Below are 13,876 nucleotides of genomic sequence, written 5' to 3'. Positions count from 1 at the left end.
TTATCTTTACTCACAAATAGCTCTCCTTTTAACTTCCCCACTTAAAAGTATCATCACCTTTGCTCTGGTTTCTATTCTTAAAATTCTGCAACTACATTTTAATAATTCCTCTTCAACTTGTAGGGGCATCTGGATGGCTTTGTCAGTTAAGTGTCCCACTCTCAATTTTGGCTCAGGTCACGACTGTGGAACTGAGCCTCACATCCAGCTCCATGCTTCCTGGGGAGTCTGCTTGCGATTCTCCCTCACCCTCTGCACACTCCCCCACCAATATAACTAAAAATAAGTAATCTTTTCTTTAAAAATTCCTCAACTTTTAAAATGGGGGTAGGGTTGTTTTTAAAAAGAATTTTCCCTACCAAGAAAAAAAAAATTCTCCTCTATTATGCTTCAGCTTAATCTACCCTGTCGACATTTTTCTAATCAAAGCTTTCATTCTTATCAATTACTGCCATAGATTCCTTTAGTTTTCCTAACCCCCAGCCCCACTTACCTTCTACAAAATTGGAAAGCCACAAATTAATTTTCTAAAATTATCACAATTATCACCCCTAATTCAGAAACCACAAGTGGCACCTTAACTTCTTTGGATCAAATCTAACTAAAATCTTGTACTTTACACCTTGCATGTGGCTTCATGATCTGATCCTATTTTTCCTATTTGATCTCATCTTTTAATGCTCCATAACACAAACCTCCCTGATTTTAGCCTCCTCATCACACATACACACTCTACCTCTACCATGCTCTTACCACAATTGTACTTATTCCTTCAAACCACTTCCAGCTTTCCTCTTAAAGCCTTTGCTAATTTTTCCCTGCTCATTCTTATTATACTTGCATGTACCATAACATATGACTTTATTAGATATTGTCTTACAGATAATTTCATGATGCTAATATCAAAAATAATAAAGATGAGCTCAAGTTTTATCCCACATGTGAAGTCACAATCTTCCTGAACACATAGACTGAGAAACACGGAAGAAAAGGAAAAATAGGAGATAACATGAAAGTTATTGTTTAAACTAAAGGTCCCAAATTATGTAATAACTATTAATTATTTTTTCATACTAGAGCCAAACACTAGTCTTTGTGTGTCACAGTGCCAAGTTCAGGAGACAATGTAAGAACCCCACTTTAATTCTAGTGCCCAAAAGCTGCTTAAGAAAGCAGATTTCATAATTAGATATGAGCCTTAAGTAGTCCCTAGTTTACAGAATACCTTTCAACTACAAATTTAATGTGTATTCATTCTCTTTCTAAATCTACCCAATATTCTAACTATAATAAATGTAACAAAATGCAACTTCAAATAAATTTGAAGACTAATTAGCAGTAATAAGAAACTGTAAACAGGGCGCCTGGGTGGCTCAGTGGGTTAAACCTCTGCCTTCGGCTCAGGTCATGATCTCAGGGTCCTGGGATCCAGCCCCGCATCCGGATCTCTGCTCAGCAGGGAGCCTGCTTCCCCCTCTCTCTGCCTGCCTCTCTGCCTATTTGTGATCTCTGTCAAATAAATAAATAAAATCTTAAAAAAAAAAAAGTGGAAGAAAACTGTAAACATATTAATAAAGAATATTAAACATACAAAAATAATCAAGACCTAAATGAAAACTCATTAAGCACTTATTAGATAAAGCCTGATTCTTAATTACTGTTGCACTTTATAGGAGAAATACTTTATCAAACTGAACAACGAGAAAAACACTTTCTTTTTTTAGGTAGAGGGCAGGGAAAGGATCAGAGGGAGAAAAAGAATCCCAAGCAGGATCCATACTCAGTGCAGAGCCTGACACAGGGTCCAATCTCATGACCCTGAAATCATGATCTGAGCTGAAATCAAGAGTCATGAGCTTAATGGACTGAGCCACCCAGGTGCCCCAAGAAAAACTATTTTACTACTCTGAATTATATAACAACCCATCTACCTCTTAACCATGACCATCCAATTTGCAAAATGTACAATCCTCTAAACAGATTATAGGACAACGAACAATAGACTAATTATGGCATGTGTAAGCCAAACTAAGGACAGATGATTGCTGTGTTCATGTTTTTCAACCCATACTCTTTTCAAACACACATATTCAGGACTTAATGGATTTTATCTTTCTATAGACTCTATTACTGTAAGTACTCAAGTGTTTTACTGAATCTAACATTTTCCCTTCCTCATAAGTGCCCCCCCTTTGTCAATCAAACCTTATATTCTAAAGTGAAAGCAACTGTTAGCAGGCAATCTGGAAAAGATAAAATTTATTTTATATTTTTTAAAAGATCTTAACTATTTGAGAGAAAGAGAGAGTGAGCGTGAGAGACAGCATGAGTTGGGAGGACAGGGAGAAGCAGGCTCCTGCTGAGCAGGAAGCCTGAGGCAGGGCTCTATCCCAGGACTCTGGGATCATGACCTGAGGCAAAGGCAGATGCTTAACTGACTGAGCCACTCTGGCACCCCAGTAAGTTTATTTGGTTATGTCTGCTACATCTGTTCTATTTTCTCATTATTGTTCTAATAAAATAAAAGCTTTCACGCGAAAACTATCATCTTAAAAAAAATAACATCACAATAGTAAGAAAAAAAAACTAGTTCAGCTAGGAAGTGATTCCATAGTTTTAAAAAAGTGTACTGATTCAGAGAATATCAAGCTGGTACTTTCTGACCCTTGTGAAAAGGTCAAGTTAAGATAGTTAGCTACAAAGTGAATCTGTAGTTTTATAAAGAGTATCAATCTGATACTTTCTAATCCTTGTCAAAATGTGTAAGTTAAGGTACTGTCTTATGGGGATGGAAAAAAATATATGTATGAGTTGAACTCAATGTTCTGTCTTAAAAATGTGAAATCAGGGGCAGCTCAGTGGTTCATTCAATTAAGTGTCTGACTCTTGATCTCAGCTCAGGTCTTGATCTCTGGATCCTGAGTTCAAAGCCTGTGTTGGGCTAGGTGTGGAGCATGCATGCATATATACATATATGCATAAATAAAGGTGTGAAATTAAAACAGGAAATACAAAACAAGCTGCATCCCTTTCATAAGAGACAACTATTTTTTTCTTTGATTTGATATAAGAGAATACTTAACTGTTTTATGGATTCTTCAAATTTATACTCTCTTGTAACAGAAGCAGCTTAAATACCAGATATTTGGAGCACCTGGTGGCTCAGTGGGTTAAATGTCTGACTCTTGATTTTGGCTCAGGTTATGATCTCAGGGTCATGGAACTGGTTGAGCCCAGTGTGGGGCTCCGCACTCAGCAAGGAGTCTGCTTGAGATGCTCACTCTCCCTCTGCCCCTCCCTGAGTTTGTGTGTATGTGCGCATGTTCTCTCCCTGTCTCTCTCAAATAAGTAAATAAATAAATAACATCTTTTTTAAAATACCAAATATTTTACAGCGTGCATCAAGTTGTTTTTAAAAGCCTACTAAAAGTTACTGCTATAAAAGAATAATTTCTCCTTAAATGTTAAAATGTCCAATGTATAGATATTTGGACAAAAGTCACACTTGACAAAAATATTACATTTCTGTCGATGGTTTGTCATCCTGGATCTGGAGTAACAAGTGACAAAAACTAATATAAAATTTTTTAAAAACTAGAAAACAATCCAGGACACTCACTAATAAATTATATTTAAAAAATACTGAAAAAGTGAAAAGACTTTCCTTTTCCAATGTATTGACAAGTCAAAGGATGTGCAGCAATTCTGTAACATCAGTTAAGAAGGGGAATGACAATCATATTCTATACATGGAAAAGACAGGAAAATTAGCACAAATGACAATCATGAGAAAAATTAAGACAAGTTCATTCATTCACTAAAAACTACAACTTTAAACATATATGTTCTCAGGATGGGAGTCTTTGAAATGGGAAAGGCCTATGAATCATTTGAAGGAAAGATATGAAATGACTATTTTAATAAGCCTCAATTTTAGAAGTCTTAAATAGCATAGGAGTAGTAAGCCATACAGTAAGAACATCTATAAAAGAAAACATATTACAATTCACAATTTAAACTTTCCACGTAGAAACCCTGAAGCAGACAAAAATCTAAGGAAGTCTTAAAAACTTTTTAATTCCTTCCTCATATTTTTCCAAATTTCAGATGCTTCACACTTACTCTAGATGCTCCACAGTGATTTCTGTTATTGATTTACATGCTTTTACTGAGCTGTAAATAACACAGCAAAATGCACACCACCAAAAACTTCTCTAGAAAAATCATACCAGACCAAATTTTAACATAACAATAAATTTAGAAACTCTCCCTGACTCCCTTGCCCAATTATAGAACCTTTAGAAATTATTAAAGAATGAAAGAAAACTGAATTGTGGGTCAGATAACAGTACTGTATCATTTACTTTCCTGGTTTTCATCACTGTACTGTGGTCACTTAAGAGGATGTTCTTGTTGTCAGGTAACATATGCTAAACCATTTGAGGAACAACATATCTGCAACCTACTCATTTTTTGAACTATTCAAAATAATAAATGTATATATTTACAGAGAAAGAATAAAGCAAATGCAGTAAAATGTTGACACCTGGGGGGTCTGGGTGAAAATTACCTGGAATTCCTTGTACTATTCTTGCAACTGTACTTCTCCTTAAGTATGAAATTATGTCAGAATAAAAAGTTAAAAAGTAGGGGCGCTTGGGTGGCTCAGTGGGTTAAAGCCTCTACCTTCAGCTCAGGTCATGATCCCAGGGTCCTGGGATCGAGCCCTACATCGGTCTCTGTGTTCAGCAGGGAGCCTGCTTCTCCCCCTACCCCCCGCCTGCCTCTCTGCCCACTTGTGATCTCTGTCTGTCAAGTAAATAAATAAAATCTTTAAAAAAAAAAAAAAAGTTTAAAAAGGGAAGCTTAACACTTTTGAAGCCTGAGAACAAAATAACTCCATCAAGTCTCTTACGTTTCATGTTTTCTATTTTTATAAGTATTAATAAAGTATATCTCCTAAGTATATGGCACTTAGCATGAAATTAATACTAAATTATATCTACAGTCCAAGGCAAAGTTCACATTTAAGTCATTTTCTTTTGCCTCAAGTGGAAAAAAGGAAAGGTATAGTGAAGTAAACAAGTTAGAAGACAAATAACCACTAGTTTCTCAGCTCTGGACTCTTCCATTTAAGAGTCAGATCATGATTGAGTCTTTACAAAGTTAAAAAGCTGATATTCTCACCACTTTTTTCTTTCCATTAAAAAAAAAAAAAGCATTTAGGTTGGGTTACATCTGCTGAATCTATATGGTAAAATTAGCAAAAAATTTTCTTCCCTCTAAGAAGCTAGAAAAAAATCTGTAGAAATGTAGTATTATGATCCAGTGGGTATAATTCATTCATATATTGGAATAAAGGAAATAAAAATCAAGACTGCAGCTTACAAATTATTCTATCTTGTACAAAGCTATATCTAATAAAATATCAGAATAAAACTCAACAAAAACAGGTAATAAGAATATGAAAATACAGGAATTATCCCTTTCATATAAAATGATATCTTTGTATTAATGTTAATCTACCTAGATTAAGACAGAAGTTATGATCCATCAACTGAAAAAAAGTTTTTTATTTCCTTAAGTTTTATCTCCACATCAGGAATTCAGAGCCAACAGGTTCATACTGAACTTGATATATTCAAGGGCAAAAAGGTTTTATTTAAATTCACAATAAGTGCAAAAAGAAACACATTACCTCCTAATACATTCCTGAGATATTTTGCTGTAAATCTTATATGTACATATATATAGGCAACCTTAAGACCCAGACATTTCTAAGAACATTAAAAATGAGCAATAATATAAAGGTCTAACTAACGGAGGCCAGGTTAAATCTACCAACTGCAAAACTATGTAATCATTAAAATTATATCTTTTTCAGATGACTATAAAACATTTAAGACAAAAATGAATTAAAAATATTACAATATTTTTGTTAAAAATTAAAAAGGTGGTTTATATAAAAGACAACACTTGGAAAAAGTTGTAAAGATGTATGTCAAATATTAATCTCTAAGTATTAAGATTGTGGGTCTTTTCACATTTTTCTTTATGTTTCTAGATATTATACTTCTTACACTGTATGGGTAACAAGCATGTGTTACTTTTTACTATTATATAAACAAAGTTAGTTCCTTTAAAAAAAAAAAAAAAGAAAGAAAGAAAACCAAAATTAAAAAGACCTGGCTAAATAACAGAGTATGTATCTAGATAATAAAACAATGCAAAAACAAAACCCCAATACTGAGACATGAGAGCCTCAGGCAGAGCTCTGCAGGCCCAACTTCTAATTTGTATCACAGCAATCCTCCTTTGTTCGCTTCACATAGTTCTCCAATCTTATATTTCACAACAAGGTAGATGGTTAAAAAAAACCCTGAAAACATGTTATACAGAGGAATACTTATTGATATGAAATGATGTCTTCTATGAAATGTCAGCTAAACAGGCAAATAAAACTGATACAATGGTCCTATTTTTAAAAGTTAATTAAATTCAAATGTTATGGGGGTTTTGAATTTTAGCTTCAGTTGATTTGTTTCTAGTATTTCTTAAAGATGTGGGTGTAACATTTTCTAGATAGGTTCAAGGCCTACAACTGAAAAAGATCTTCAACTGACCTATATATTATTTTCTAAACCTCAAAAAGATCTAATCATATCAGGAGGAAAATGGGGGGTATTTATATTTTAAATTAAGCAACATTATCTAACATTTTCTAAAGAAATCAAAAGATAAGTCAGTTCATAAACAGCAAGCAGATAATAAGTAATCTAATATTAAAATAAACTACATTTCATTAAAAAGACCTACACCCCCAAATTCCAATGTTTCATGTCTATATTCAAATAGTCAATCATGCAAAAGTACTTTTATACTAAACATGCATGAATTACGTAGGTAAATGATGTTAGAGCTGAACATAGCCCCTGCCCAGCACTAAATGTTTTTAAATACAATAAGCAATTCACTGTATAATCTGAAACTTCTTAGAAAAGTTTCTTTTCATTCACATGCATAGCAAATTAGCATAATTTTAGAAAAGAAAACTGTGTAACAAGTTCCCAAAACTCCCCTTATTAGCTTCCACAATAAATTAAACCATTTAAAAAGTTTTACTGCAAAAAACTTACACGCATTTCAGTTACACCTGCCATTTTATAAACTCCTCTGTCAAGGAATATAAAAAGAATGCCTATATGGTTTTAGCCTTTGCTATCACTTTGTCCTTGACATAGTCAAAAAAGTGAGACTAGCAAGAATCAACAGCCAGTTCAAAATAAAGTTTTCCCCAAAGTGAGCTTCAAGTTTCTTCATTTAATACTCAAAAGTCTGAAGATACTTTTCATGTGGCTGTTTTTAAAGTTTGATTCAAAAAATGAAAATGAACTGTATCACTTGAGAAGTGCTATAGCTGAATTTATACTTTCACAGTATGCTGATCATAGGCAACATAGTGAAAAATACTATGAAAAAAAGTTACTCAGCTAGAGACCAAACAAACCTTACTGGCATCACTACCCTTATTAGCCTTCCACCACAGTAGTCAACAAAATACTACCCAGGAGATTTTTCTGCTGTCCTCCTGCTTTGCTGTTGGATTAAGACCAGAAAGCAGCAATGATGAAAAGGGCTTTTATATTCACTATACTTAAAGATTTCCAAACTAAGAAATATAACCTGGGCAAGAGTTGGTTATAGCTATAATACCCTATTTATCAAAAATAAGGAAATTTATACTTTTTCCCTTTTGAACAAATTTGTTACTTTTAATTTTTAAAACATTTTTTAATTTGTTACTTTAATTCCAAGGCCAATATTCCTTACAAATTGGTAAAATTTTTAAAGCTTTAAACCAAACAGAAAACCTCCCTTGAAACCTTTCCTTCATCCTTATTAACATTATTTAAAATGATTTTTCACTTGATTAATAACACAGCCTAAGTTATATTCAAATAAATTTCAATTATACAACAAAGTTTAAAGTTAGTTGCCCCCAATGAAACAAAAAAAAGGTACACACACACACAAAAAAGCAAGAGTTGAAGAATTTTTTTCTAAGAGATTGGTATACAAAAATTATAATAGAATCTGCACTTACTCTTCACCCCTTTCTTCCCCTTTCGTTCCTTCTTGTACTGTTCCTTCAGTTTACTTATTAATCCCTGGTCTACATCCCAAACCTCAGTAGGTGGGGAGAGGTCATCTTTATCTACATGCAGCATATTATTAAAAGAAAAAAAATCAGCAGTTGGCAATGCAAGCTGTTGGCAGTAAACTGTTATAGTTTTACATAATCATAATAAAAATACACTAACAGCATATACCCAAAATACTTTAAAGGTGCAGTTTCAGTTTTGGTATTCACAACTCAAACTCTAAATGCCCATCTCATAAGTTTCTAAACAGTTAACACTACCAGTTAAATGGCGCTTCATATCTATGAATCACAAATTTGAAGGTTATTATTCTTTCAATGAGTAATATTCAATGGACTGACATTAGAAAACTGTTATACAAAAGAGATCACTGCATCTTTATAAAAATGTTCATAAAAATTATTCAGCCAGCATCATAAAAGCAAATGAATGAATTACATGCGAACTACTCATAAGAGTGCAAGCTGGAAAGGTCAGTGCCATTTTATTGATGAAAATATTCATGCACCTTCTGTCATACTGATTCTGCATGCACGGGTAACTACACTAATGGAGAGGCATTCTAGTCCAATATAATACATACATATAGTTCCAAAATACATTGTCTCCAATAATACATACAAAGCATTCAAAGAATCCCACCTCGGCCCCCACCCCACCCAAATAGTTCAACATCTCATTACCTTCTTCCATTGGTCTACAACTAAGATTAGCAAAAAAAAACAAAAAAACAAAACTCAAATTCCACTGAAGAATTTTTGAGTTGATTTTTTTTAGGGTAAGATAAAAGCAGTGACAAGCATGAAGAAGTGAAAACATACATTGCTGTACATCTGCTAAAGAAGAAACTTCAGCTATTTTAGCTGAATAACAAATCTGTATTTATTTTAAGTAAATACTTGTGCCTGGAAAAATTTTACTCTATAGTAAACTAGAAGAAAACAGCATTAAAAAGAAGCAGAATAAAAATAAGTCTATTAGAATTACTTTAAGTATTAGGGGTTTTCCCGTCATTTGTTTAGTTTTAAAATAGCCATGTTACTAGAAAGTTTAACATTCTGTTACAGAGTAACAGCTATGAGTTTATGTAAGCATGTTACTAAATTAGAACTGTATCAAAACACACAGGCTAAGTCACTGAACAGGACTGAGAAAATAATGAGATTTTAGGGAAACCACACTTGCTAAATTTCTGATAACTCATTATATTCCAGATTACAAGTCTTGTAAAACTGCCTAGGCCTCACTGACATAATCCATACAGTGGACATTAAAAAGCCTTTTTTGCCCCTTATAGACTGCTATTTGAGGTAAATATAAAAATTCTCATATTTGAATGGCATGTAGAAATTCAATTACTTACTGTACCTTGAGCCTTTTCTACTACACTTGTTATCACTTTCTCCCCTATGGATATACCTATGATCTTAGGCAATCTGGATGTAAAAAGCTAAATTCAAAGCTTTAAGTTAATTTGCCAACTTGAATTACACAAACTAGGTTGCTCAAGATTGAAACATATACATAAGATTACCTGTCAAATTTCCAACTGCAGTACTGTTTGTAATACTGCAGTAATATTGATATAAAGAGAAAATTTACTTTTGTGTACTCTAATCATGAAGTTTACTGAAAACGGCTGTAATCAAAATTATTCTGTGAACTCACTGGACACTCCCCCAAAAATGTGATCTAAAGAACAAATCATTTGCATTCATCTTAATAAAACTAGCAATTATTGTTTAAGTAACCACTTAAAGTAAGCCAAACGATGTATTTTTAAACCTATAGAAAGAAAATTTAAAAACAAAAAAGCTTCAGTGGTATAAATTTTACATAGGTAATGCCATAGGACAGAAAATTTTAGTAAGATAGCCTCAACAGTTTTTTAAAAGACCTCTATAGGAAAAATAAAGTTGTAACTCTAATTCAAGTAGCAAAGGGTACTAGAGTGAAAAAGCAAAAGGGAATAAAAAGGATAAGCCTAAGGGAAAAAAAACAAATATTACTTGAAAGATAACCTAAAGTCTAGAAAACAAAGGTTAACTCAAAGCAGTGCAAAGAACAGGTTGGTGAATGCATATGTGCACAAAAAACATCCTGAAACTTGCCTTGTAATAACAGCTGATTTGATACTGCTTATAAGAAATAGTTAAGAGCAAAAGGGAAGAGGCAGCATAATCTTCTACATATTAATTCTGTTTTGTTAATAATCTAGGGGGGGAAAAATACCAAGAAATGAGGTTGAATCAGTTAGGGGAACTTTTTTGTTTAAAAGAAAACACAAATATGCACACACAAAAAAATGACCCTTAACAACTCAAAACCACAAAAACATAAAATTCTAATATGGTAATTCTAACTATCATAGTAGAGGAATTATATAAATCTACTTAATATAGCATAAAAATGTAACATCACTTTATGCAAATATTCAATACTTTAATTATCCAATCCATAATATTTAAATACAAACATTCAGGTACTAATTACATTTGGTAGTTCTATAAATTTCCACAAATCACACTTTCAAAGTGGAGGAGAAAATAACCAAACATGCTCAAAATGCCATGTCTCCATGAGAGAAATAGCAAAACCAGAAATGCCTACTACTATTTTTGATTATGAGAAGAACTAAAAACTACCAAAATTAAACTCAGACTACCTAATGTAGATAACAGAAGAAAAATAGGATTTAGAAGCTTCCTTAAAAAGCAGTGGTTTTATACATTGAAAGTATTCAAAATTAGAATATCTGAGATTTATAATGTTACAAAATAAAAAACAACAGACTACCCACCTCGGGTGGGTACTGGAATATGTTTCAGTAGGATACATTACTTATAAATAACAACAACAAAAAGTCTTTTGCCCAATAATTTAAATCTCAAAAACTGTCACCTTCCCATTTGTAAGTAAATTCAAATTTAAGCAAATGAGTTAAATAAAGGTATGTTTGTATATCCATCCTCTTTGTTTTGGAAAAACTGAATATAGCACCTGTTGAGTAGAAATGAAAAATACAGAAACAGTGCATAGATCCTTTGACAGTTTACATTTGGTAAGGAAAGAAACTGCCTGAACAATTTTGTTCTTTTCCATCTAAAAACTTAAAATGCTTTAAAGATGGTTCAATCTCATCTGGAAGAAAGAGACTTTCAGTTACTTCCATATACACAGATTCAGGTCACAGTCAAATAGTAATAGTAAAAGTGAGTAATAGTTTACTGTTATCACTCACTAGTTAGGTCTGCTTTTCAAACTGCTCTAGAGCCAAAAGCCTTTCGACTACACAGAATATAGCATTTCATTATTAAAGAAATAATGCCATTTTATACAAACTAAATTCCTGAAATTTTTGTATATTCTTTTTGACAGTTAAAATTCCAGCAATTTTAGGCAAAGAAAGCAGGAATGGTTATATACCAAGCATTAGCTATGTAGATATTTGAAAACTGCTGATTATTTTCTTTAGTGAAAATAATCTAAATGTTCATCAGTAAGACCCCAATTAAATAATGGAACATACTGACAGAATATTATGAAGCTATTAAAAATGTCGCTGCAGGGACGCCTGGGTGGCTCAGTGGGTTAAGCCACTGTCTTCGGCTCAGGTCATGATCCCAGGGTCCTGGGATCGAGCCCCAAATCGGGCTCTCTGCTCAGCAGGGAGCCTGCTTCCTCCTCTCTCTCTGCCTGCCTCTCTGCCTGCTTGTCATCTCTCTCTGTCAAATAAATAAATAAAATCTTAAAAAAAAAAATGTCGCTGCAGAAGAACAATGTATTAGGTAAAAAAGTGTGGGTTATAAACTGGAACTAAGCAAATTCCTTTGTTAAAGACAGATACACATATATAAATGTTAAGCATGATTCTCCTTACACAGTGGCATTATAGGTTATTTTTAATTTCTTCTTCACAGAAGAAGGGTTTCTAAACTCCTAAAATACACGAATTACAAAATAATTATATACTTATATAATTTAAATGTACTTATATAATTATAAAATAACCCGGGGTGGGGGGGGCAGTACTTTAGAATCTACTGGGAAAAAATTAGGTATTTCTAACATTGAATGGGTTGCACAAAGAAGCTTAAAGAAAACTTTTATACTTTTATTGTGCCCCCTGAGCAAGGCTAATTCTTAAGAAAAGTAAACTAGAATATAGCCATTTTCAAATAGTAAGTACAAAAATGTATATTCAAAGTCTAGAAGGTAATTCTGAATTTTTTTTTCAACTTTTCCACTAATGTGCCTCTTCTCTTTCCACTTAGAAGAAGAGATAAGTAAAGGTCTGAAACGATGCTTAAGAATTATAATCAGTAAGAAAGCAAGTAACAAAACTCAGATTTTTAAGTGCTTAAATTGTTATCAGGATAGTAAATAATTACATTACCTCTTAGGTTTTGTTTCTCCTGCTATTAGTAAATTCAGTTTCAGTACACAAATGAGGCATTTTTAAATAATATGTGTTCCCCATCATCAAAGTAGTTTTTAAGTAGTTAGTGATAACTCCTCCTGCTAGTAACTAAGCAACTTTGGTGTTCCTTTAAAATGTGCATTAAGGTACTTAGTGACCTTCTCCAATAAAGCTCTATAAACATAGTGTGAGTTCTACCTGCCAGACAACATGCTGGTTTTCGAAGCTGATTGAATGAACAACAGAGTGGACCTAAGTTATTATCTTAATAAATGTTTATACTTTTATTTTCTAATGGAGTTTTAAATCCTGTATAAATAGAACTGCTTCCTTTCAGTTATAGCTGGATTATTATTTGCATTATATATCATTTCCAAAGGCTAGGCCCTAACATATGCATACTACTAAATATATGTAGTAAAGTTTAATACATTCACTAAACCTTGTTCAATGTAAAGCTGTAATTCAAGATTAGTAGCTTTATTACTTTCTAGCAATAAGTCAGGTAACATTGTATGGGCATAACAAGAGTTAAATCTTTAAACCTAGATTCATTACCAAATTAAATAATGGGAATGCTTAAAACTACATAGATGTGCTTTTTTTTTTTTTTTTTTTTTAATTTGCTAAGAGGAAAAAAATTGGATTTCTTTCAACTTTAACTCAAGGTAAGTTCCAAAAATCAAAATCCACCAAAAGGCATATATTAAACAATAGTTTTGTCACCAAATCTAAATAAATTGGTACAAAATACCCTGAGATTATTCAACACCACTTCCTCTTGTTCTCGTTCAACTGCCACCATACATTCAAATACTCACATTCCACGTATAATATTCAATACCAATATATCCTTAAAGGCTATTCTCCCGCCCCCATATTTCTTTATCACCTTACCCCATTCTGTGCCATCCCCTGAACTCCGTGCTTCTCCAGCTCCTTCACCATCTTCAGCTGTCACTAAAAAATCAAATTCTTTCAGTGCTTCCTCAGTATCAGGATCATCAGTTAGGTCAGCAGCTAAACCTTCATTACCTATCTGAAAATGGAACATAAGCCAAGAATTACTTTTATCCTAGATTTTAAAGGGGTCCTTTATATGATTTCGCACAATTATCTTTATATTTGCACTCCCATTTTTAAATTACTTATACAAAATTTTAGATTTTCCATTTATTTCACCAATCCCCAAATATATGCATATAAATGGCAAATATAAATTTCTTAACAGTGTCATGTGAAGATTACTGTAAGATGTGATGTAAGTAATCTGGTAGTAAAAAAAAAAAAAAGG

General features: G+C 32.8%; 1 protein-coding gene across 3 annotated transcripts in view; it reads right to left on the bottom strand.

Moving 5' to 3' along the window:
* Positions 1-13,876, bottom strand: part of STRN3 (striatin 3) — a 117,678-nt gene that overhangs the window by 26,748 nt on the left and 77,054 nt on the right. For 2 of the 3 annotated variants that reach the window (XM_082737922.1, XM_082737920.1), the window contains exons 7-8: positions 13,480-13,621; positions 8,105-8,215 (exon numbers count right to left, since the gene is read on the bottom strand). In XM_082737922.1, coding sequence (XP_082594048.1) covers positions 8,105-8,215; positions 13,480-13,621 — 253 coding nt within the window. The remainder of the gene's footprint in view (positions 1-8,104; positions 8,216-13,479; positions 13,622-13,876) is intronic. The other variant, XM_082737921.1, reaches the window with a different exon arrangement.

This window comes from Mustela nivalis (genome assembly GCF_964662115.1).
Source record: "Mustela nivalis genome assembly, chromosome: 6".
NCBI lineage: Eukaryota > Metazoa > Chordata > Mammalia > Carnivora > Mustelidae > Mustela > Mustela nivalis.
This window is presented reverse-complemented; position numbering and strand designations above follow the sequence as displayed.